Here is a 26,274-nt window from a genome sequence, read left to right as displayed (position 1 = left end):
ACAGAACAGCTTTTTTTTTTTTAGTAAAAAATGCCTGCATGGGTATAATAAAAAAGCATTAAGATAGTTCAAACACTTCTCTTACACAACGTCTTGAAGTAAAATATGACTCGTTTTCAAGATTTCTCTCCTAATCTAATAGGTATATCAGCAACTCAACACGGAAGGGAATAAGCGCATCTCCCTTTCTGCAGTCTTCCAGATGATCACATTAAAAAACATTACTTGATATCTATGCTTAAATCCCTTTAAATTTAAATGTGGCATTCTGATTTTAATTAAAGCAAGTATTTTCGGGAAGTACGTTTAAATTCAGGCAAAAAACCATCCGTGAAACAGGACACGCAGAGCCTAAGACTGGTGTGTGAATACATAGTACATGAGACTGGATGCTAATGCATTCTAAAAGCAATCCTGCAGTCATGCAACTTACTCTATTAGCCTCAAGCATCCTACTAGCCTATTACCGTTTTGATTTGTTACCCATAATGCAAGCAGTTCTGTTCCCTCTCTACCTCCCTCCACCCCCAAAAAAACATAAAACAAATAAAAGCCAGTAGGCTTGGTCAATCTCAAAATGCTAGCGAAGAAAAAATCATTTTTAAACACACTTCTCAGGTGCTAATTCACAAAGGTAAGTGGGAAGATAACCCTTTTACACTCATGTAAGTAGCCAAGTTTTAATACTGGTATCTTTGAAGACATCCATAAAGTTAGGAATAAGTACATCCTTGCCTTGTAACAGTTTCAATTCAGAATGTGTCTATTTTCACAATGGTTTGTATGTGACACATGTACATATAAGTTACATCAATAGATGCTATTTCCTCTCCAATGATAGAGCTGTTGGGATTTCATAGTAAAACTATAAAGCACAAAAAAGCTGTAAATCAACCTATCTTCTTCCTTTAAAACCATCAACAAACCAAAAAATTCCAAACCATCCAAATCACCCCCAAAATCAAGGCATCTTAAAGAATAATACACTAACTTTCATACAGAGATGGAACTATAGTAGTGCAAAGCTTCTGTTAAACATTAACAGCAGGGTGTACCCAAAAAAATCTTCAGAGTGACTACCAGCAACACCAACAAAAACACGTATAAGACTTTCCTCTGGCAACATCTAACAATAATAATTGGAAATCTTTCTTATGATTTTCAGCAGGAATACATTTAAGTGCCAGTACGTTTTAACATGAAGAGGTCACAGTTTCAGAAACCGAGCATGCTTTACTATATTTTTGGTTTTTTAATTCATTTATACTCCAAAGAAGAGTCATAACTCCAATGCACTACCATGAGATTTTCCTTTCCTAACGTTGTACTGAAATAAACACATAGGTTTAGAGCAGTGGTTCCAACTTGGTCTGTAATTCCTGCCTGGTGACTCACCTTTCAGACTCACACTCAAGTCAGCTTTTTAAAGAAAGTTAGACATGGAGGATCCACTGAAATATCTGAACTTTTAATTTGAAAAATAAAGTTGCAAGAAGATTTTCTGACATTCTACCAGACTTTTTCACAAAACAGTATGCAACTAATACAATTAATTCGGCTCACCTTAAAGGAAGGAACTTCTCAGAGCAGTATGACTTACCATCCTCATCCACCGTGAGGTCCACGACTTCTGCTGCGTTCTGTCTGAGGGGCTGTATGACTGTGGAAATCCTGCTGCGGTTCCGCTGCTCTTGAGGCCGCGCAGCATGAGAACTAGAGCTTTGTCCCCAGTGTGATCTTGAGTGTCCGAGTGTTGAACGAGACCTTAAAAAAGGTATTAGCTTAACTACTGACCTAAATCTTGCCTTTTTGTTTTTCCTTCCACCTCACTGTTTGGGAGGCTGCTGTTTTATTTTTCAATAATAGAATAGAGTTTTGTTATGCTGAAATACACATCTAGTGAATATGGAGCGGCAAGGCATTTAAGTGTTACTGCAGCCTGTAACAGACAACATAACAGCACCTATCTAACAGGTAGAAATTAGACATCTTTAATATTTGTTTATGTGAAATAAACACCAGTAATTTATTTAAAAAAAATCACTGTGAAACTGTATCAGTCAAGCAGCGATCACATCAATTGTATGTTTTTATTTTCTTGTAGAACACGAGTCTCTGAATCCTACGCTATTCCTATGCAGTCTGAAACAGATCTATCAATGATGAAAGAAGCGTTAAGATTGTAAAAATTAGTAAATATTAAGTTTTGAGTGTTAATTTGCAATGACATGTTTTCAGAGGATGATTTCTAATCTTTAATGTTGAAGTTCAGAGATTGCTTTGGACATTCTCTTAAACATTTCCCTCACTCCCATTTAGAAATAAACACAGCTTTGTATTATGTGTTATGAAGCTTAAGTGAAATGTAGCTGAAGAAAGGAAATCATAAGCCCGTACCATACCTAAGGAAACGGACAGGTTTGTTTCTGTAATATAACAGCATCCATTCTATTTAATGCTACAGAGCATCAGAAATAGTATTTTAATTTTTGCTACTCTGATTTTTTTTTTTTTTTTTACTTCCACCAAAAATACATTTTTACCATTTAAAGCAGGTAAAAGTCTATCCACAAATTACATGACAATAAAGGAAACCATTTATCTTGCTCTGAACAGTATTCTGAGATTGGTAGATAGTTTTCATAATGTTCAGTTTGCTTACAGCATTTACATTTTTATCCTGAACTACCATTAAGACTTCCAATAGCTGCCTTTGTTTCTTAAATTGTTCTTTGACAAAGCTAACATTCCTGAACCACAGGAAAATCTGCATAGTAATTAACATTCAAAGTACTGAAGACTAGTGTGGAAGGGACACTTCCTGACGTTTTGGTATCGAGATTGGAATTGGAATTTAAGACTCTTCCTTGCCATAGCAATCTTCCTGGAATTGTTTTTGTACTGTGTTTGTTAATCACACAGAATCATGACATTTTCCAATAGAAAACAAAATTTAGTATCTTCTCATGAAATTTTTGGAGTAAAATCTCTTCTGAACAGTTGAGGGAAAGTACATAAAGGGCTCGACAGCAAAAAAAAAAAATTCTATTTGCCCACCCCATTATGAATTTAATAAAAATTAATGTAAGAAGTCTTCATGTTAGAAAGTCTAACAAATTGAATGGATCAAAATTTAAATACACCAGAAAAAAACCTTGGTTCAGTCCCTTCCTCAATGAAGAGGAAAACACCACTGACATCAATATAAATGAGAGGGGTGTTGCTGCTGTTATCTTGGCAGTACCACTGCAGAAGGTAAGGTAGAAAAGTAGTAATTTTTTTGTATGTAATTTTTTTATGGCTACTACAGCAAACATTTTCTATTGATGGTGAGAAGAGGAAAGCTGAGTTTTAAACAGCATTTTATGCATCTTTAATCTGGTTTCAACTGACGCTCTGTAAGCACTATCATCATATTGCCTCCTCTTTAACCCCCCTAAAGCTTCACATGAAGTTTTAAGTGGCTAAAACAAACTTGATCCAGCTCTAGCTGAAGTCTTTGCAAGAATATTTCTCTTAAGTTTTACAATTGTTCTTCTCAACAACACATTCGTATGGATAAATTAACTATTTCTGGAAACATATTTCTAACCATCTCAAGAGAAAGCATCTACTGATTCTGCAGCTTTTGCTTTCTTACAAAGAATATTCTACATCTTTAAATATAAAGAATTATAAAGAAACATGTTGTTGAATAAATCCATTTTTAAAATGTTGATTTCTTTCATCTCTCCCTGTTTTCTCTGCTACAAAATATGCAACCCAGATTTATAAGTATGACATCTTGTGTGTGTCAGTTTTAAAAAAAATATCAAGGAGCTTGTTTGAAGCACTCATGAAATCCCCCTCATTATGCACACACCTGACTAAACCATGAAATGAGTTTTGCTAGGATATGCCATTTATTCCAATGAAGTGATGTCTGTAGGAAAATCCATCTGTTTTTTAACTTTAAAATTACATTAATGAAAGCACAATCTGCTGAGAAACACACAGGATGTTTGTATATTTTACTGTCTATTTTTCCTTTGTCATTTTATAAAAAATTGATGGCCATTCTTCATATTCCACAGTTTTGTCCTCATGTTCACAAACAAGTGTATTTAATTGGTAGGCATCTCCAACAGTCCCATGCACATGACAGTTTCAAGTCTTCCACTTCAAGGAAGTCCTCTCTATTAGATTTTAGAGAACCTGACAAATATGGAGCAAAATTTCCATAGGGGCGCAGAAGAACAGGAAAACATTATGAGACAGTGGCTTCACAGAAAGATGCTTTCAGAGCAAGGTTGCTCTCTCTAGGATCACACTACACAGCTTTGCTTCCCTGAAGTTCTCCCTCTCAGACACACTACCCACAGCCACCTCACCAAATCCATCAGTTGTATTTTCAAGCTTTAGCAAAGCTGTGGGGTTTGACTTTTTCTCTTTTGGAATCATAAATGCATACTAGGCCTGGTAGTATAGAATTTCTGTAACATTACCTTATGGGCTTTTAATGATACAGACCCTTGTGACAAACACTGAGTCAAGCAAAATTTTACTAATACAAAGAGACACCAGTCTTACTCACCTGTAGCTCTCACCAACTGTGACAATCTCCACTTCACTATCCGTTGAGGTAACGTTTATTTCTTCATTAGCAGTGACCTGGGGAGTGGAGGATGCTTCAATCACCACAACATCTTCATCAATACTTCCTAATGAGGAAAGAGGAAGAAGAAAGTTTGCATACTTAATTTTAAAAGCTGTCATTTATGAGACTTTTTTCCCCCTTGACTTAAAATGTAGGTGCATTTCATAGTTTATGTCAAAACTTTAGGTGCAACTGTCAAATACATGACCTAATTATGAGAGGTAGCAATTCTGCTTTAAGTATTTATGAGTAAAAGGAAGATGACAAAGAGGGGGGGGAAGCTACAGATGTGCAAATTTACATTCTACTGTGTATTGGAAGTGATTCTGGCTAATTTTATCAGCTGTAACACCAATGAAATTCAGTCATTTAATGTAAAACCAAAAGCTTTGAAACTAGCAAAGCAGGAGTGGTTTATTATTATTTAATAGCTTTATTTTTTTTTGTATGTTCATACGTATTCAAATCTAACCTTAAGGCTAGACAACAGCAACAGGAAAAGCAATGTACCAACTAAGAAACGTTATTCATTTCCAAAACAAATTGAAGACCACAAATGCATTGATGCTTATAACATCTTTAAGTCTACACTTTCATTGGCATTCACAATCATATAATAGACTGGCAAAGTTAAAAATGGAACTATCAGCGGTAAAAATAAACCAAATACTTCACAAAGTCAACTCAGAGACAAGATTTGACAGGAAATAATTCCTGCTTTAGGAAGAGTGGTTAAAGTTCCAGTCTAATACCCATACATATGGGAACCCTTCTCTGTAGCTACAATACTGGCAATGACAAGTTTGAATACCTAGAATACTTAAATTGAGCTATAAATTTACTCACTGTTCCAATGCCACTGAACACAAAGGAATTTATTAAATAAATGAGCTTTCTACCTTAGAAAGAACAAAGTCTACCATTTTGAGATCTGAGAATTTCTCTAAGAAAAGTGCTTAAAGAATTTGGCCTCACTCTAGTCAGTAATTCTGTCCTGTATGGACTGTTCTGCCCCAAAACAAGGTGCATGCTCCTTTCTTCATTCATTCACAGCAGGCAACAGCTCCCTGGTCTAGCAGAAGGGCTCCACAAGAGCTCTGCAACTTCTTAGCTGTGCCATTATAAGTGAAGCAGCAAAGACTAATAGATTTCGGAGGTTGGGGGGTGGGCCACCCTCCCTCTTATTCCCCTCAAGCACCAACTTTTTTATGCGTTGACAAACCAACAGCTTTCCTTTGTTTCTGGTCACACTGCTCCCAGAGAGACTGGTGCCTGACGATGGGAACAGCCATACTTCCAAATGCTGTTATTCACCAAAATGTCACAAGCACAAGCAGTGTGTGACAAAATTAAGTCACGGAACTCATTTGAAAATATTGGCAGAAACCGAGCACATTACTACAGCGTCTCAAAAGCAAAGTCAGACACTGAAACCAAAAAATACAGGGGGGCATTTACTCAAAGTGAAAAAGCTGCAGCTGAAGTCTTCACCATGTTGAGCAGAAAGTAAATGTCATGCTGCTGACATCTTACAGGTCACAGGCGAATGCGCAACAGCTTCCTTACGCAAAACAATCTTAGGAACTTCTCAGGTAAAACCAACCAGCTACGCAGCTGGTGAAAGGTCAGTTAGAAAACACGTGACTGTTTTTTACCCCATCTCTTGGCTTCCAAACACGCACTGCTTTAAGTATAGTAAATTTGAAAGCACTCCTGGGAGTCTAAACCGCCTCAGCCTCAGTAGTTATTTAAGTTTAAGACAGGTCAAAAAGCAAGAAGATTTAGGCTGAAGAGAGATCTCAGTATTTCTGAACACAAAGAGCACCTCCCTGAGGCCGAAACCATATGCTGTGTAATTCCAGCGTGCATCTCTCTGCTTTGAGCTCTGATGCAAGCTTCTCATGAAAACCAAAAGCAACTCTCAATTGAATATCCATGCAATTCAGATGCCCACCTTTCCACCTTTTAAAGTTGATTTTTTTTAAAGCAAATCTTTAGCTAAGACGTGATTTTACGGACTATACATTAGTCAGACTGTAGAAAGCATCAGGCCTGTCACTAGCTGAACAGGTTTTATAACCTCCAAAATAATAAAGGAAGTCTTCAGGAAAATAGCCAAAGGTACTATAAATAGGATCCAGCGTGGCTATATTCCAACCTTCCGCCTTCCTACCTGCTTATGCTTTCCAGTGGGTCTCCTGAAGTCAAAAGCACAAACTGATTGGGTTTTCATGCCAGAGCACTTTCAGAACTACACAATGAATCAGTAATACACTGCAAAATGAAGACTAGCAACAAAAGTCTAAGCTACAATAAATGCCTTACAAGCATTTGTAAGATTATATTCCTAGGGAGTAGAGAGAGGAATGTTAAATTATGATCATACACAACAAACTTTGTACCCCCTTTTCTTTAAAAGGGTCTTCTGCGTAAAGTTTATTAGAAGAACACCAAAAGGAAAAATTGCATGTATGTGAACCTTGTGTATTTCAGGAACACTGTAGTTGTTTGGAGAATGGCATATAAAAGTTGACCAATCTACCAATATAAACCAATTTCATTACATACTTTTATCTGAACAATAACTTTAAAAAGATCAGCTGAACAGCAACATTTCAGAAACAAAGACCACTGAGGTAATGTTCGTAATCCTTATCAAGTTCCTCTTCTGTAGTCAGACAATTATTTTCAATAAAACCCAGTTTTAATGTGCTTTGTAATTTATAGAACACACCAAGAGACAAGGGGAAAAACAAAACCAGAAAATATCCAAACCCAAGAATGCACAAAGTGTGAAAATACTTGCATTTTGTCCTCAGTATTATTTCTGACCCCACAGTCCACCACACAGGATGTTTTTATATAGTTTGCCATCACAAGGTACACAATTATTTGTTTTAATAGATGTACCAGTCACTAACCAGTCACCTTCTCCTGGAATGAACTCTAACAAACTTGATCATAAATTATAAATATTAATACATCACTCATCAATGTATCATCTCAATGATCTATCCTGCAAGAGAACAGCTGAATTTGTATGAGTGTTACTATAACAATCCTGTACTACTGGAAATTATTCATTCTTCACGAAGAAGAGTCATTGGACTGATGGCAGCAAAATAGTTACCCAGACTTATATTTTTTTTCCTTGTTGTCTCCCCTGCCCCCCTGCTCTCAGCGTAACACCTACGGTTATACAGCAAGCAGAAAACAACCCTCCTGTAGGTATACACCACTCTGCTGTCTCCTGAGTAACAAACTGGAGAATAGTTCACTTGCTATGTTTTGTGACGAAATTAGCCTTTGGGCTACCACTGAAGGATTCATTCAACATTTTTAAACGAGCTTGTTAAAACCAAAACTTCTGAAAGTTACAAACTTTGTTGTTGTTGTTTTATTATTATTATTATTTGCCCTACCTACATCCACAACTTATATTTTACAGCACATACAAGACACCAAATTTCAGTTTTTAAGTTCCTCATAACCTCACAAACTCAGAGATATTAGCAGTAGTTAGCAATTAGGTTTTGTTAGTAGTTAGCAATTGAAGCTTTTTAAACCCTTCTTTATATTAAAAACCTAGTGCTCAGCCAGCCTAGGGGAAAGGATGAAGTAGACTGGCATGAACCCAAATTCAAGCAGGCTCAAATGATACTCACCCCTTAACAAGCAAAACAACCCCCACCACAGGCCCTATGCCACCAAGACAGCAAATCTGTCAGATTAATTTACTGAGCCAAGTACAACTCTTGAGTAACACTCTGCCATCCAGTATTCAGACCTTTAAATGAGCGTAACTTCTCCCCAGAAAACTGCAACGTCAGAAGTATATCTGCTAGGTGCTGCTGACAGACCACGAGCAGTTCTGGGAAGCAAGTTTTAATCTTAAATGCTTCAATAACCCAGAGGTTGTAAACAAGCAGGGCTTTACACACAGTAATATCACTTCACTTTGACAGACCATAGCATGGCTTAGAGATTTAGCAGTCACCAGTTAGCACCCATTTCCTACAAAGGACATAAATATTGCTGCTGTAACATCCAAGGTTATGCTTGGCCAACTACTGTCCTTCCTGGAGGGTACGTTGCTAGATTTTAACCAGATGAAATACTACATGTAAAATAGTCAACAACTTTTACCACATGCGATTTCAAATGAGACAGCCTGACCAAGCCATAAGTGAAAACAGAAGATACTTAAAGTAAGAAGTCAATTTCCAGTGACAAAGATGACTTATTTTGAGTTCCAAGCTTTCACTAGATCAGACCAAGGGCCTGTTCCGACCCATATTCTCTATCAGCTGCAACACACACAAAAAAAAAAAAAAATGCTCTGAAAGTAGAAAATCCAGGCTACAACCTTTATTTGAAATTTGTCCTACCACTGAGCAGTCACTACTCCGTTACAAACACCAGGAAGCGTATCCTTGCCTGCTTGCTGTTGATGGGCAGCTGTCAGTAAGCATCTAACGCCCTTCTGAACTCGCTGGCACTACCTGCCTCTGCAGCACCTTGTGATGGCAAGTTCAAGTTCACTACCTGGTTAGTAATTCAGCTTGAAATTGATAATATCCTAATAGCGTTAATGAGTTTTACGTGTGACTTGTGTGGAACATACTTTTCAACAGCTGTGCAAGATGGGAGAAATCTGCAAAAACATGCAATTGCCTATGACTCTGCACCCTAGCGGAAAAGGGAGTCAGGCACCAGAATTTAGGGGATCTCACCCAACTGTGAGGTATGCTCATGTGGGTTAATAAGCCCAGACTCTACTTATGTTGTAACCAAGCACACAGGCCTCAGCCCTATCAGCAATGCCACAGCAAACCAGCTCTGTAACGTATTTCCAGCACAAAACGCTGCAGCAGTCAGTGAAGTGCTGAAGTGAATCCCCAAGCTAACTGATTACTGCAGTTATTTAAAGCTTCAATTCACATCGGGTAGGTACGGTGAGAATAGCTAACGGGGGCTGCTCACACAGCCAGGTGCTGCCTTCCGCACTACTCGGAGCTCTTCCCTAGCCCCCGTCCAGTAACACAGTAGAAAGGACACAGATTGGTTTCCTTGTTCGCTACTGAGATAAAAGCTCTTAATTATGACCTGCATCAGTTACTGTGGGAAGAAAAGAGCACGGTGTAATTTTAGCAGAAATTAAGTAACTGAAAAATCATTAACAAAAGACAGCTCATTTCCATTTCATATGTGCTCATCTTGAGCTGTTAACAGAAACCCGTTAATGCAAACAAGTAGCACTTCATGTTCGGATTAGCATTTTCACCAGGCTCTGGCTTCTAAAATATCAGATGTCTACATTCAACATTCTTGGAAGACACACAACAAATACGGGAGTGGATTGGGGCTCATCATTCTTTTTTAACAGAAGCTTGTTCCAATCAGCCTTGAACAAAAGCTGGAGCAGCTTCTCATCAGCATCACATTCTAAGCAAAGTGACAAGACCTGTCTAGCACCAGCAATCAGAAAAAATACAAAGTCTGGCTTGCAAGGAATTCGAAGGCCTATTAGGCCAACAATTTATAACAGTACAAAATTATACTTTTTTTTTTTTAAATAACACTTCCCATTATTCATGGTTTAGATTTACTGCCAACTGAGAGTATGTGAAGCTAAAACCTGCTCCACTTCTAGCTTTTTCTGAAGTGCTGGCTGTCTCCAAATGGCAACCCCAGCCATTTTAGGTCCAAGCTGAAAATGCTGTCAGTACCAGAGTATCAGAGAAGTCTCATTACAATGCTACAGAGATCCAAAGCCAGTAACAAGATGCAAAGCCACAGGATTTTCTCTATAGGTGTTTACACAGGTCCTCCCTCTAAGGGTTAGAGAAAAGTTTCTGGGCTACCTAACAAAGCACAATCAAATACCCATTTTACAGTAAAATGACTGCAAACGGCAACATCTTTAACTGTGAGCCCCCTATTTCAATTACTATTAACTGAGCAACATATAGATTAGAATAGATAGCCCTAGTAGCACTGCAATTTCAAGTGTAACCACATCATTGAACTGCACTGAGTTGTTTTTACATTGTCCATGTCCCCAAACTCTCCTCCCTCCCCTGAACAAGCCTCATCTGGTCATCTCCAAATTAATGAGGACAGCTGCCCTTTATGACCAACAGGTGGTAAAACAACCTAATCCAGTCCCAGGTGTCCTGACTTGGTACTTGCTCAATCCCCTTCTATTCCCAAAGCACCTAAATTCCACCAGAAGAATAGCTGAAGCCCTGTAACAGAAGAGAAAAAGGTAGACAAACTCTGTAAAGCATTGGTTTCTTTGGGTGTGTTTTTCTGTTGTGATTTTTTTTTTTTGGGGGGGGGGGGGGGGGGGGGGGGTGAAGGTGTAGTAAAGATTTTATAAAAGGCATCATTAAAAGAATAACAAAGAAAATGCAGACCTCCATTCACATCATTTTCCAAAAATAACCAAGTTAATTTCATTACCTACAGGAACTCATGTATTACTTCGTTGACTCAAAAGATGTGTTATTTTGATTTCTTGCAATAGTCAAATATTTTTTACTAACAGTGTATGTTAATCAAAATTGCCAAGTCTTTAAATGCATTGTGTCTTTAGAAAAAAAATGAATGTTTGAAACAAAGAAGTATTTTTGACATATCCTTCACACAAACTGCTAGCAAGTAGGCCACAACAATAGTCACATCACTGTGCTGACTGCTTAGTAGGCATTTAGTTACTACCGTATCTTTTAAAATAGTATTTTTCCTTTTCTGATTCTTCTTCTCCTTTCCTAAGACCCCCCTCTAGTACTTCTAAATATATGCTGCAGGCCTCCCAATCGTAGTGGAAGATCTTTGCCTTTCAATATATCGTGTCCTTGCAGCAGATGCATACACAACCCTCGAGTGCCAATCTAGAGGGGGGTGAGGGGAATCTTCCCAAACAGTAACAGCCTAGGGTAGCATTGCTAGCAATACAATCCTCTCCATATAGATATCTAACATCATCATGCTTGCTCACTATAGAGAGGAATTAAATATTACTTTCTCAGTCAGCCCCATTTTTGTCCTAATTAGCTCACTAACTAGAAATACCTTATATAACCAAAAAGCTACATGAAGTGTTAATCAGGCTCTTCTCTTACTAAAAATAGGGCACTAGCACAAAGGAAGTCTGCTCAACTTCCCATTCTATCATCCATGTAAATAAAACGCTCAAAGCCTTTCCATCAATGTGTCCACTGGAAAAAGAAATACAGTATTTGTATCTCCTAGCCCAGAATTACTTCTCAGCTCACTGAAAGTGTTAATTCTGAAGTACAGCCACCATAATACATATTCTTTAAGTGTAACTTATTTCAGTTACAACTTACACCAGTAGTTTCATCTCAATTGGTGCCGAGTTAATCAATGTGAGAATGAATACTACCTCAAATTAATTAAATGTGCTTTTCAACGCATGTTTCAAGTAGCAAGTATAAAAATAAAGCTATCAGACAATATATTTACTTTTTCACATGACTACATGAAACAAATTGCAAATTCCAGTCTCCCGACCATCAGAATAACATCACACAATTATTATTAGAATTTACCTGACCAGCTTGAATATTCAGTGATTATTACATCCATTTTTAAAGAGCTCTCTAACAGACTCTTTTCAAATACCTAAGGAAAGCCCTGCTGTAGAAATCCTTGTGTTCTACCCTTCAACGGAAAGAGAAGTTCAGACATGGCGTTAATCGAATTTTAGTTTTAAAAGTGCAATAGGTTTTAGCAGTTCAAGTAGATTAAAACATAACTGCAAGTTCTCTCCATAAATACATTTATCGTGGTTAGAAATAGATGGTTGCCTGAGAAGCCATAACCTACGTTTCCTCATCCATTTACTGGTTTCACTGTTGCCTGGCACACTGTGTGTGCTTGCATGTGGAAAGAGCATTGTTAATGGTCCTACATCATTCTACAGTTACAAGTAAGTTCATCCTCTCTGAAAACGAGAAGAAATGATTAACCAGGAAATAGGAAGTGTTGACATAGTAATTTCCCAAACTTGTTTTTAGTATGAATGTATGCATGTCCTCTTACGTTAATTATTTACAACTTGTACCTTCTCTACGCTTGGACATGAATTTCAGACACGTAACTTTTCAAAGCTTAAAAATTGCATTTCTGTCCTCACGAATGTGCATGGAGATAATTAAGCCTGCGCAATTGTCCTCCCATTTTAGAGTTATTTATGCAGTCCTAACACTGCATGAGTAAGATTTTTGCATTACAAATTTTACTTCTTGTATTAAAACAGTATATTAAAGAATAGCATTTAAATTATTTCCTACAACAATGAATAAGTAATAATCTATTTAGTACTGTGGTTCTGTTCAAGCATGCGTTGTGCCCTAACATGAACATACAGATTTTTTACCTTGTACTTGCAATTTCAGTCCATTTTTCTTTGAATAAAGATCAGCACAGTCCAAGATACTGTTTCGTTTTGTAAAACGCATTTGTCATTGAACAATAGATAAATGAAACATGGCAGCACAGACTAACACTATGTAACGTCCTGTGTATCTACCTCTCCATGCTCAACAAAAAGCTGAAATGATTCACAGAAGGCACAACTGCAACATCATGAATATAACTGGCCCCAGTCTTGCAACTGCCTTTCTCTTGGCAACTTTATGAAGAACGGAATTCTAAGACAAGTGGTAGAGGAGGAGAAAAATAACATTTGAGCATATCCTTAAATACCTATCAAGACATACTAGAGAAGCATCTCTGTAAACAACTGCAAGATCATTCACTGACTAAGTATTTGGTATATATACAATACTCTGCTTTCCACAACTTCAGGCCTTAGAATTTGCTTTTATTATTGCAATAATAAAGCTACCTTCCACTAATCCTATTTCACATTATTATCACAGTGACCTTGTCTTTTTAAAGTTGTCAAGCATTGTTAATTATATTAGCAGACATGTTATAGATACCTCTTCCTACGTCCTGAGACCATTTCCACAATCGGTTAACAAAACAGTATTACAAAGTTTAGCAATTCCAGTGTAAAAGTTAACATCTTTAATGCTATTTAAAATAACTTTAAAATGGAACAATTCCACGGCATGTGACTAATTAGATTCAACAATGTTCCAGCACCTTGTTTAGACCATTAACTTCACCTTTTACATTGGAGGATTCTCAATTTGTAATTTTACTGGAAGTTATCAATGTGCTTTTCCCAAGAATTTATAGTCTAATGTTCAAATTATTATTATAGTTAAGTCTACTTGCAGTATAACTTCTTTAAAAAACACAAAACCAAACACTCCAAAGCACCTATAAATTGAAAAAAAAAGCATACTGCACATAGCAAAAGCTCCATAACAAAAGTAACTCAGGAATTCAGTTTTACCTGAAGGAACAGCTGTATTGTTCTGGTGGTTTTCACCAGTTGACACAAATAAGTCTTCCTCCCCTTCAGTAGATGAACTGGAAGAAGATTCACTACTAAGATCATTCTCACTTGAACTGCTAGAGCTGGGTAGTAAAGCGTACTTTCTCCGAGCTAACACTTCCCGTTTTTTCCTCTGCATTAAAATTCGTTCTTTTTGGTTCTGTGTCCGCTGTGAGGAACTGGTTTTCACAAATCTCTTTCTATAAGGAAGTCTTCTCAAAGAACTGCTGTGAAAACAGGGCCTTTTCATTAATAACCCAGGTACAGAGTCTGCCTCAGTCCGAGGCCACTTTTGTGACCTTGCACTATGAGTTCTACTTGTAGTATTCAACACTGCCTGAGGGTGTCTTACAGGAGCATCTTTTTCTTCTTCAGACGTTACTGTGTCAGAGTCTCCAAAATGTAGGCTGGATGAAGGTGAAGAGATACAGTCACTAAAAGAAGAGTCATTGTCTTCACTCTGTGTTTCTAGATGCTGTCTTAATCCTAAGATTCCTTGGTTTTCTTTATCAGGACAATTCTGAGTATATGAAGGACCAGCCTGCTGGCTCTTGCGTTTTTTTCGCACCACAATACTTTTGTCTGGGTCTGTACGGTTGCCATTCATTTCCTTCTGCTTTTGAGAATCACCACATAAGTGAGAGAACTCATTCCCTACTTTACTAGCAATCATCTCAACTTCTGCAGGGAAGCTTTTGGCTGCCCCAATAGGCTCAGGGTTCAAGAGGATCCCCTTCAGACTCTCCTGTCTCTTTGGTGCATCAGAAGGAACTTCACTCTTCATATCCGCTTTTAGAGTATAAACTATATTACATTCAGGAGTCCATTTAGACATGGAAAGTTTTAAGAAAGGCCTAGAAATAAAAACAGATATGCATTAGAAAAAAAGAAAGCAATGGATTTTTTCAAGACCAAAGTAAGAAAAAAGTCATTTGTCATTTATTGATAAGACTCCCCATCCCTCAGGAAAAGTGAAACAGGAATAAATGAAACAAGTGTTTCATAACAATATTATAAATACTGCTTGACATGTAGTTTTTAGTTAAGACTCAACTATACTACTTGCATTGAATAGACGTTCCTGTAGGCAGCAAAAATACTACCGCTTTCACGGAGGAAATATCAACCTATGTCTGCAAAACACATGAATGTCTGTTTTACCAACGGTTAAGCATGAGTTTTACAGGCTACTGTTTACAGAAATTGCATGACCTTGAGCTAAAGAGCTCCAATATTTAACCATCAACTAAACTGTATTCTTATACAGACTTTGAATGCCTTGCATACAATGCATGATACAGTACGGCAACAACTGAGCTATAAAAATGAGTTACTTCGAATTCATGATTACTTTCTGACAAGGGAACGAATAAAACAGGAGACATTTTGAACCTTACTATTTTGGGGTAAAGTAATAGAAAACCATCAGTTTATTTAAAGAGAATAAATAACCACACATTAATAGTATAGTGTACATACAAAGCTGTTTTCAGCCCATGTTCTACTCCGCAATAGAAATTGAGCATCTATCACATGTACCCTTAATAGTCAGCACCAGACGGGCTCCCCTCCGGGTCAAATACCAGGCTGATAACATGCAAAGTTAGCCTCAAAGACCATTTCTAATAAAAACTTGTGTACCAGGTGACTACAGAGAGGAAAACAAAACAATAACCTCAGTAATACTTGACCTTCTACCTGCTTCACCTGGCACCTCTGCTTTCTGCTTAAATTCCCAAAAGGAAGTGACAAAAGAATTTGGTTCCCGCTGTGATAACCACCGAAGCACTCTTTACTGCAAGTAATACAACTTTTTTTTTTTGCACCTCATATAAATAAGGCTACTGTAGACATCTGCCACTTGTACTACTTAAGCAGCTAAGTGCTCCCTCTTTACTGCCACCCCCTCAGCTCGCTTGAAGAACACCTCCTGTGCTCTTCTGCCAGAAGTGTTAATACACTGAAACAGACTACAGAGCTGACCAAACTGAGAAAGATTTCCCAGTCAGATCAGACACCCGCCTGATTCATTGCATACACACGTAACCAGTGGTACCTGGCTTAACCAGGAGGCTGCGTCAAAAAAAAAAAAAAAAACCTGCGTAATTGTAGCTCATGTGGAAATGAGGCTCCTCAAGCAGCACATCTGGTACATCCGCGAGGCCACAAGAAAGACTAAGCCAGCAACGGTAAGATCTCTGGTAGGTAGCACTGCCTACTCCAGTCAGCATCTTCTGCCTGAACCACCAAATTCAGTTTTCAGAAGGCTGACATGTTCTTACTTGTTGCCAGCATTTAAAGCTCCCGGTCACTGTCATAGAATTAATCAATACAAGACTGAAACTACAACACAGAGTCAAATTAACATTTCTGAGATTGTTCCACACACTGGTACTTCCAGGAGCAGCTGTGAGCCAGGTGCTGTTCATGTTCTTATGAAAGACTTGTCTGAATTGGCAACGGGTCTAAATGTACGCGTTATCCCTGTCAGCCTGTGCTCTCCTCACAGCCATAAGCAACTCATCTAATTCTTCAAGTGATGCAATCTGAAAAAAAATCTGCACAAGGTATAAATGTTGCAGTGCTAAGCCCTAAAGAAACCAAGATGTTCACTGGATCTTCCTGGAAATCAAGAGTCTTGTGGACACCAGAACCCCAGCTGAAAAGATCATTCAAGTCTTCTCACCAGGAATCCTACAAACATCTCTGACAGTTACTGTTAAACGCGAGACCTACACCCTGCGTCAGCTACAAAAGCACTGCTGTTTTCTACCGGAATTACTGATGGAAAATATAACCATATGCTGTAGGTTGAAAGCTCACTGCACGCAAGTCGGACTAAGCATTTAAGGGCTGTTAAACCTCTAACTCTTCCTGTCAGTACATGCAGCAGGTCGGCCTCTTACTTTCACTTCAACGAAACACAACCGGCAGTAGGAGGTATTTCTCATGTCCAAGTGCTAGCGGAGCTGCTGCACATGTTCGTAATTTACTGCAGTACAATTTAGTGGCATGTGCTGTAAGGCTACCTCCCTGTCTAGGACTAAATAACAAAGATGCAAAATTTGAAACAAACTGGGGACAAATATTAAGAGAGTGTAAGTTTTCACAGTAAACAAAAATGAGAAAAGGCCTCTACAAAAGCACTGGAATTGCTCTCTGCTCCTGACAGCTCCTGAAGGAAAATACCAGTTCTCACTTGCTTACCCGCCCCCCCTCCCCAATACCATCTCTCTCTGGAACCAAGACTTCCATTTTACAATATTTAATTCTAATAAGAACATGAAATTGGAATTCAAAGCTGTTATAAGCACACAGAGATGAAGGAATACAAAGTCTCTCTCATCCTTACAAGGTCACCTTTAAGCAGCTCCTTTGGCCTGTTATTTCAGCACTACTATTTCATAGAAACACAACACAAAACTTTTCCACAATCCAAATACAAGCCAGCCCCTCCCACAATAACCCTATATTTCACCACAACTCTTTCAGAAAATCCACAAAACACTTAGATTTGGTAAACAAAGGAAAACATTAATTTATTCAGAGGTTGCTCCCTTTGAACATGATCACGACTTACGTTACACTACACTCCTGGCCTATTCACAAGTTTGCTGTTCTTGTATTATGATAAACTAAAGGAATAATTCAATTTAATTCTGAATTTCTCAATAAAGAAACACGAACAAAACCAACAAATTTTCTCATTATGCAACCACAAAGCATACACCTTTATGTAAGCTGCTTACTGCAGCACAGAGGCCACTGCACTAAAACAGAGGTATTGAAGTTACAGCAAAAATACAAAGTGAGAAACTTTACACTCTGAGAAACTTCAAACTACTCCAAGATGACAAAAACACCTCAACCACCACACAGTGAAAACCAGCACACGTGAAACAGTTACTAGCTTAGCTTTCCTCCAGTAAGCAGCCTAGATATTACAGTCAGGTAACTCGGAGCCAAATACCTTGTGTGTTTGCACTACTAAAAACAGGGGAAAGTCAGCAGTAACTCATTTAAGTAAATAATCAAGAACCTTTCATTTTTGCTAGTCAATACACATCCTGATGGACTGCTTGCTCATCTGAGAGCTGCTGGCTGCCATTTAAAAATTACACAAACAGCTTAAACATTTTTGAAGTGAATGGTGGCTATCAACAATTACTAATAACCTATTCATTCAGAAGTGCTATTAGAAATCTTTGAACAAAAAATCAGCAGAAAAGACAGAAGCAAGATGAATAGCTTACTATTCAACTGGAGTCCAATTTCCTAAGATTTTTAGTGTTCAGGTGAAAGAAATACATGCTACGTACAAGTCCAGTGTTTTACACAGAATTTAAGACAAACTTTAAGAGGGACTACAAAAATACTATGCAATGAATTAAAAGTCATTAGAATATTATCTGCTGTTAAATTATTAGAAGGTCCTACAAAATCGCCCACTAAAATAGTCCTCAGAAGCTTTTTCAGAAAGCAACAAGATGCAGTAAGTGCTCCTCTTCCTTTTTAACATAGGGAATCAAGACTCTGAGAGGAAAGAAAAAGGAGGTAACACCTTTTATGCCATTTTAAATGAAGACTTGAACAGCTGGAAACAGAGCTATCTGAAAACCATACATCTAAGTTCCTCTCTAAAGTGTATGACTCGATTCAGAATCGAGAAGTGCCCCATCCACAACTTATCCACTGACTGCACGAACTGAAGAATATTGGCATCAGTCCCCGCAGGCCATGCAGCACTGCAAGAACGCTCATGTGAATTGGGGAAGTCCTTCGAAACTGCTCAATCAGTCAAAACAGAAGTTTTGAGATCTTTACATCAGACAAAAGTTTCTGATCACATAAAAGCAAAGCACATGAGTTATCAGAGAGCAAGGTGGCATTAAGAATTAGTTTCACTACTGACAGTCAAGCAGCACAATAAAAAAGTGCAACAGTTCAAGACACATGAACTCAAATTTTCATGTAAACTTGATGAATATAAGTAATCTATCGTTATTTTGAAGATGTATTTTCAGGTAGATTGTAAAATATACTCAGCTCCCTTTGTTACCAAGAAACAACCTTTTTAGGCATCAAAAAGCACCTTGATCAACTCCCTCCAAGGTGTCTACAGTACGCACACTGTGCTCTGACACACGGCCAGCCAGCCACTGCACACCTCCCGCTCACCTTCAGAGCAGGCTTCTTACATAACCCCAAATCACCGGTCTCTGCCTTGTTGGTGTAATACACACCTGCACCCAGAGAGCCATATAAAAGGTATTTCCTGGCTGAACTATTTTGGTAGAGTTCTAGGAAGCCTGCCTTCCTAGGCTTGATGGAAAGCAGCAAGGAAAAAAGCTTCATCTCAAGTCAGCTATTTCCCCACCTTACATCACAGAATGCTTTGGGGTGGAAGGGACCTTAAATATCACCTGATTCCAATCCCACTGGACACCCCCAACCAGCCCAGGCTGCCCAAAGCCCTATCCAACCTGGCCTCGAGCACTGCCAGGGATGGGGCAGCCACAGCTTCTCTGGGCAGCCTGGGCCAGTGCCTCACCACTCTAATATTAAATAATTTCTTCCCTATATCTAATCTAAACCTGCCCTATTTTAGTTTAAAGCTGTTACTCCTTGTCCTATCACTACATCCCCTGACAAAGAGTCCCTCCCCAGCTTTCCTCTACCCCCTTTAGGTACCAGATCTTCTTCTGTTTCCCTCTCCTCTCTCATTACGGTGATTTCCCCTTGCCTCCACGCACTCCCCACCGCACAGACCCTAAATGCACTTACAAGTCAGTCAGGTAACCAGGGTTAAACCTAGAGGACAATAGAGGGAAAAAATTCTTCCAAATATGATGGCTCTGGGGAGTACCGAGAGCTTGCAGAACATACTGCTATCATCACCCTGAAAGAATGCAGCAATTTCATTTCCATAACAACTCCGTGGTATCTTGGACCACTTATGAACCCACCTCAGCTGCCCATGCATACAGGGACACCAGGCAAGCGAAGCTATTTAAGATTCTTTCAGACAAAGTTTCTATCACTTTCCATATGTAAATCCTTTACTAAGTCCTACCTTGTATTTTCTTTGCATATGCTATCTGAACTCACCATTACAATTTTAAAAATTACTCCCTTCCTTAGTACTATCAAATGGTTTCTATAAAAGCCATTTTTACATTATTTTCACTTTTAACATTATTTTCACTCCTGTAAGCTAACATGGGTACGGCTGTCTTCATGAGAAAACTTCTGTTAGCCTCTGGCACACGCCCACAGACCTTGTTTTGTATACTGTTCCTAGCACAGTATTTTTTCTGAACTGGCAGACAGGGCTATCAAGAGCTCAAAGCATGGACCAGTGAATGAAAGTAGAGTACAAACTGCATCTTGGAACACCAACAGTCATCCTTGTCCTGTTAGTAAAAGATGCATTTTTATTCTTTCAGCAAGGCTTTTCCACCAGATGGACCAAGACACCAGAGAAGGCGTAAACTTAGAAACTTACACTTTTAAAATTTGTACAAGTCCTTGGGCAAACGCAAGATAACCTAAGTACTACTACTCCCCTTCCTCAAGGGCAGAGAGCCAAACAAGACTGATTAATGCATGACCCCAACCCAACTGAGGTTGCCAGGGGATTGGGAGCCATTTGAGAAGCTATTACAATGCCACAAAGAATGAATCGCAGTGCTACCATGCTCTGCTTCAACAAAACCAAAGGGCTCACTGAAGCAGCTCAGGACAAAACACCTGTAAGCCTTGAAGGCGCAGTCACGCCCTATGCATTTCAACACTATCAAGCAGGGGAAATCGTACGATGTCGAGCAGCAAGAACACAAACATTCAAAATTCAGTCCCAGTGTCAGCAAAACAAGTGCAATCACTTCAGAACCACCCAGCTTTGCTTTTGACTGTTGTTCTTTTTCACTGTGTAATGAGAAACGGCGCTCTTTTAGAGTTTAACACCATATTTTTAGTATACTGTATTTTGGTCTTTTAATCTTTGCTGGAAAATAAAACAATTGATGGTTTAAAATCTACACACCTTTACAAAACAGCAACAACCAAAAGCCGATCTGAATTTCTGTTACGTTTGCTTTGCTGTTAGGTGGCATCACTCCCAATTTCCCAACCGCTCTCCATTTCCCTTTTTGTGCCCTAACGCAGCTGGAGCAGTAACGGATGCCGTGATTTTTGAGCGACAGAACTGCCTGAGAATTCCCCGGGCAGAAAACTTACCGTTTGCCCTACACAAAGGTACAGCACATCAGAACAACGTATAGTATTAGTTATCAGCTGCATGACAGCGTTTGGAAACAGGTTCTTGCTGGCAGCCTCCTAAAGACACTCCGTTACAGCCAGCCCTGCGGGAAGGCTTTGGCAGTGCTTTGGAGAGGGGCGCTAGTTTTACCTGAGCCACAGCACGGCAGGGCAGGCAGGATTACTGACCCCATGCAGCCACTTCTAGGAACCATGGATGATGTGGGAAGGCTACTCTCCAAGTGAAACAATGCTACTGTAAGTACAGTACTACTCTTATTAACCTTGCAGAGGCATCTCAAAGGTAAGTCAAACCACAGTACACGTAACCAACAGAAACCAGCCTCTGGACCAGCAGACTCCTTAATTTTATGTCTGAAAAAAACCTCCTTCCAGGTCTGTTTCCTCATGCACTAGTCAATTCACAGCAGTAACGCAATCATCTGACAACCAGAACATCAGGCCACCTTTAAAGTAGGTGCAGAAAGCCTCTGTTACGCCATGTTCGCATTCACCTCTGAGACTTACTACCATTGAATTTCTGTTTATTCTTTTTAGTCAAGAGGCCACTGAAAGCACTGCACTGTCTCTTACATCTTTGAGGAGAACCCAGCACAGGACAGCTACGGCAGAAGAGCTCTTCCCGAGGACTGGATGGATCTGTGGCCTGATTCCAGCTGGAATGGAAGGAGCCCACAGGAGCATGCGCAGCTGGATGCACCTCAGCTAGATGAGCTGGCAGGCTAGGAACAGCTCTGCACAGAGCCCTCTGAACAACAAGCAAGTTCCCCTGCGATACGCTATGAATCAGCCCAGGATGGTTAAGGCACCCAGGGAAATCCAAGCACCAAAGCATTAACGTGCACTTACCCGCTTGGGCAAGGAATCCATTTGCCTTCGCACAACAGATGCAAGCAGGTGGATTTGACAAACACGGTGCTCACGAGCACATTCTTCAGTCTAGACATTTCTCTGCTCTGTCATAGGCTTAAACTCTGTTAACTACACTAACACCATGTAAATCACTGTTTTAAGACAGAAGCATTATGATTTGGCAATCAGGAATGCTTTGGCTTCGGTGAACTCCAAGACAAACATAACTGCAGTGAATTTGGGAGTAAGGAGTTGTAGCTTTACAAAAGAATGACAAAAATACACTTGCTCTTTTACTAGACTTAAGATCTTAACTGGGGATTCTGCTTCAGCCAACTTTAAGAGAATTGCTTCCAGAGATGCTTAGGGAAACTCTGAATTATATAGCCATCAAAAATAATTTAACAATTTATTTATTAGTCCCTCCGGCAGTTTTGACCTTTCAGGTACACTTAACTGTTCCTAATGCAGTATCATTTTGCAAACGCTTCTTGATAAAGCCCTAAGGAGCTAAGTATGACATGATCTTTGCTATGACTGCTAACAAAAATCCTGCAGGTGAGAACTAAGAAATTAAGCATTAATGCAGGGTTACGCTGTTCTTTAGGAAGCCGGTGAGAAGTAGGAGAATCTGCAGACACTAAACAAAGTAGACGTGCCAGGTTAAGATGGAAGGAGAATGAACCTTCTCCAGTCCTTTCACCTACTAGAGCAAAGCAGCTGTGGGTAAAACTCAAACATTTCACTTGACAGCAGCCAGGTATTATCAGGATGGCACTTGATTGCCACCACCCTCCCTCCCCTACCCAAATAGAGAAGGAAGTCTCTTGCTGGTAGTCTCGGACAAGCCTTTTCCAAAGAAGTTTCATTTGGTAAATAGTAAGGAAAACATCATTTCAAGTCACAGCCGTTACTTTTCCAAATTGCATCAACTATAAAATTCTGGGCTAGTGAACGAAACATATTCTCTTCTCTCTTCCCCTTTTTTGTATTAGGGGTCTCTGTTTGGCCTGACATTAAACCACCACAAAAAAAAAAAAAAAACAACACTAAACCTAGGCCTTGTTTTCTGAACGAAGTTTACTAGCGTAAAAACTAAGGATGCATTTCGCGTTTCTTTTAAGAGCACTGCAGACTTCAGCAGCAGCTGATCACTACCACTCACACTGCAAAATCTTTAGGGACTATGACTGGGAATAACTATTCTATTCTTATGTTGTGCAGATTTCCTATCCTATTTCCTATCATATTTCTAAATCTCTTTAAATGACATGCAAAGAATTGAAGCACTACAGACCCGGTGATAAAATTGACCTTAAAGAAGTTATGGGTTAGTAAAGCTGTTGGGAAACCTTTATATAACATCTGCCTGTGGCAAATCCATCTCTCCCCGTGCTAACCCCATTGTTTACCTCTGAATTAAGTTGTCCTGATGCCCCGCACCCCTGTACTTTTTCCCCATTTATTAAACTGCCTGACACCTTGACCTCTGGACTTCATCAGCTGGGGATGGGGCACTAGTACCTTTATCTTCTCAAATTCAAGTCTTCACTACTGGAGGAAATGGAAACAACTGAGATGAAAGGTTCTTGACTTTAAGAAAAAAAAAAAAAAATACCGTAACTGATGTCAGCTAACTGTTATTGCAGCACAGCCTCCTCTGCTGAAAAACTAGGCTATTGTAACTGCTTACAAAGGTGTACAAAACTAGTAATTTGAAGATAAAGTGTTGATAACGTCATGGATCTACCAAGATATACTACTCTTGGTACACGTTACAAAAGTCCCTGCTTCAAGAAAGACACTTCTGAAAGGTCAGAATGCTCTCATGCAGATTTTGAAAGGCCATCTGAAATATGCATAAATGCTTAGGGCTGCTGTTCACCCCCGGGCTCCCAACGCTAGACATAACTGCAGCGCTAGCTGTAGAGGCTTCAACTGTGAATAAAGAAGTTTCAATATGCATAACTTCAAGAGTTTTAAAATAGGAAGCTTGGTGTCTTATACCCTTTTAGTTAAATCAAATGAAACACAAGATGTGCACAGACTTTCCTGTTCTATGAATTCAAAAAGAGGTCATTTTCTACTGTGGATAAGAGCACGACAGGTGACCAGACATTCACAAGCACAGAGATCACATCAATCACATCTTTCCCTATCAAGCCCTGCACACGAACAAGAGCACAACCTGAACCACAGATAATCCCGGCTAATAGCTCTTTTTTTTTTTGGGGGGGAGAGGGGGTTGGTCAGTAAAGTTCCTCTATCCCAAAAAAGGAGGAATAAGAACATTTACATTGGTGTAAAGCTACTTAGGCAGCAAGAGCTACGTGTATGCCAACTATTAGAAGCTTTAATTTTTAAGAGTGACAAAACATTCCAATTCTTTTCATATGATTTCCCTCAAAAAATATTTCACCAAGCAAACAGAATTAATCTGTTTCTGGAATTTCTCACTAGCTACAACAAAGGCAAGGTAAGCCTTATTTCCCCACCTGCTAACCCGGCTCTCCTTTATTAGCTTATAACACTGCTATTCCACCGCGATGTTACCTAGAGGTGCCCCTGCCCAGCAGTTGATTCTTTTGTTTTCATTAAATATTATTTTCTGAAGTAATCCCACCAAGAACCAGATAAGGTTTTACAATTCCAGCGAGCCCCTAACTTCCATGTGGTATCTTCTTTCGGCGCAGTGCCGGAGGGGGAGGCACGAAGGCTGCCACCGATCAGCCGAGGCAGCCAGGCCTCGCTGGGGGTCTCACAAAGCCATGCGAGGCCGTGGAAGAGCGAACTCAAACCCAACAAGACCCCCACCATTGTACGCCCGGCTGAAACACCACCTGAAGGACAGCGTGCCTCGCACCTCCCCGCTCCCCTGCACCCCCGAGGGGCCGGCCTGCCCCCCGCAGGGTCACAGCCTCCTTGCTTACCAGGCTGGGTGCCTCAGACGGTGAGGGCAGGAGCCGGGGGCCGTTGGGGCGGTTACGGGCGCAACCAGGACTCGTTCCCAGGAGGGGAAATTCTGTGACCGATTCCCAAGGAGACCGCCGAGCGCGGCCCGGAGCGGGGCCCCCCCAGCCCGCAGCGGGGCCCCCACTCCCCCCCCGCCGGGCCCCGCTCTGAGGGGGCGGCCCCGAGGGGACGAACGGCCCCGAGCGGCCCGGCCCGGCCCCGCCGCGGGCAGCCCCCGCCACCGGCCGGGGAGCGGGGCGGAGGGGCAGGGAGATGAGGAACGGAGAGGGGAGAAGAGGGGAGAGGAGAGCAGGGGCAGCCCGCAGCCCCCCCCCGGCCCCTCCACCCGCCGCCGCCCCGCCCGGTACCTGAGAGCGAGGCCGAGGCGGGGAAGGAGCGGCCCCGGAGGGTCCCCGCGGCCCCGGCCCGGTGCCCGGCGCCCCCCGCGGAGCCGCCCGGGCTGGCGGCGGGCGCGGTTTTGTTGTTGCGCAGCCCCCGGCGCTGCCCAGGCGCGGCTGGGCTCGGCTCGGCGCGGCGCGGCTCGGCGCGACACCCGGCGCTGCTTTACAGCCCGCAAAGCGCAGCCGCCAAGGGGCGGCGCCGCGCTGGAGCCCGCCCCGGCCCGGGTGAGGGGGGGGGGGGACACTAACCTCGAAGGGCAAGGTGAAAAAAGGAACCAAATCCAGTAAAATCACGCAATAAAACACAGGCGCTGCGCCCTTCGGTGTCAGTTGCTTGGGGCACGTCAGGCACAAAGCCCAGCAGGGCAGGACGGGGCGCGGCAGCCGCTGTCCGCAGAGCATCTTAGGGGAAGCGCTGTTCATGGGGAAGTTTTAATGCTATTGTAAACGGTATTGCAGGTATGGGCTCACAAATACCTCACACGGCCTGCTTAGTTAATAATGTGCATTGAGAGAAGATGGAGTCTAAGCTTCAGAGGATGCTCAAGGGAACAGCACGTGTGAGAGGAAGCAGAAGAAATCGGGCTGCTTCCCCTCAACGAGACGGGGGAGCTCTCCATGAGCTGGTCAGAGCCGCACGCCGGCAAAGAAACACACCAGCGGGTTGTGTGTTCACATATTTACCTTTTTACTTAATAATCGTTTTGAGCACT

The 26,274-nt window shown here is 40.6% G+C and overlaps 1 protein-coding gene across 4 annotated transcripts in view; it reads right to left on the bottom strand.

Annotated features, from left to right (window-relative positions):
• The window catches only part of RNF111 (ring finger protein 111), a 45,650-nt gene extending 20,015 nt beyond the window's left edge, over positions 1 to 25,635 (bottom strand). For all 4 annotated transcript variants that reach the window (XM_084293610.1, XM_084293611.1, XM_084293612.1 and 1 more), the window contains exons 1-4: positions 25,529 to 25,635; positions 14,034 to 14,929; positions 4,574 to 4,700; positions 1,601 to 1,764 (exon numbers count right to left, since the gene is read on the bottom strand). In XM_084293610.1, the coding sequence (XP_084149736.1) occupies positions 1,601 to 1,764; positions 4,574 to 4,700; positions 14,034 to 14,910 (1,168 nt within the window). In that variant the 5' untranslated portion in view covers positions 14,911 to 14,929; positions 25,529 to 25,635. The remainder of the gene's footprint in view (positions 1 to 1,600; positions 1,765 to 4,573; positions 4,701 to 14,033; positions 14,930 to 25,528) is intronic.
• Between the last annotated feature and the right edge of the window lie 639 nt (positions 25,636 to 26,274).

This window comes from Netta rufina, assembly GCF_964035555.1.
Source record: "Netta rufina genome assembly, chromosome: 11".
Classification (NCBI taxonomy): domain Eukaryota; kingdom Metazoa; phylum Chordata; class Aves; order Anseriformes; family Anatidae; genus Netta; species Netta rufina.
The sequence above is the reverse complement of the archived record's forward strand: the minus strand, read 5'-3'. Positions and strand labels throughout refer to the sequence as shown.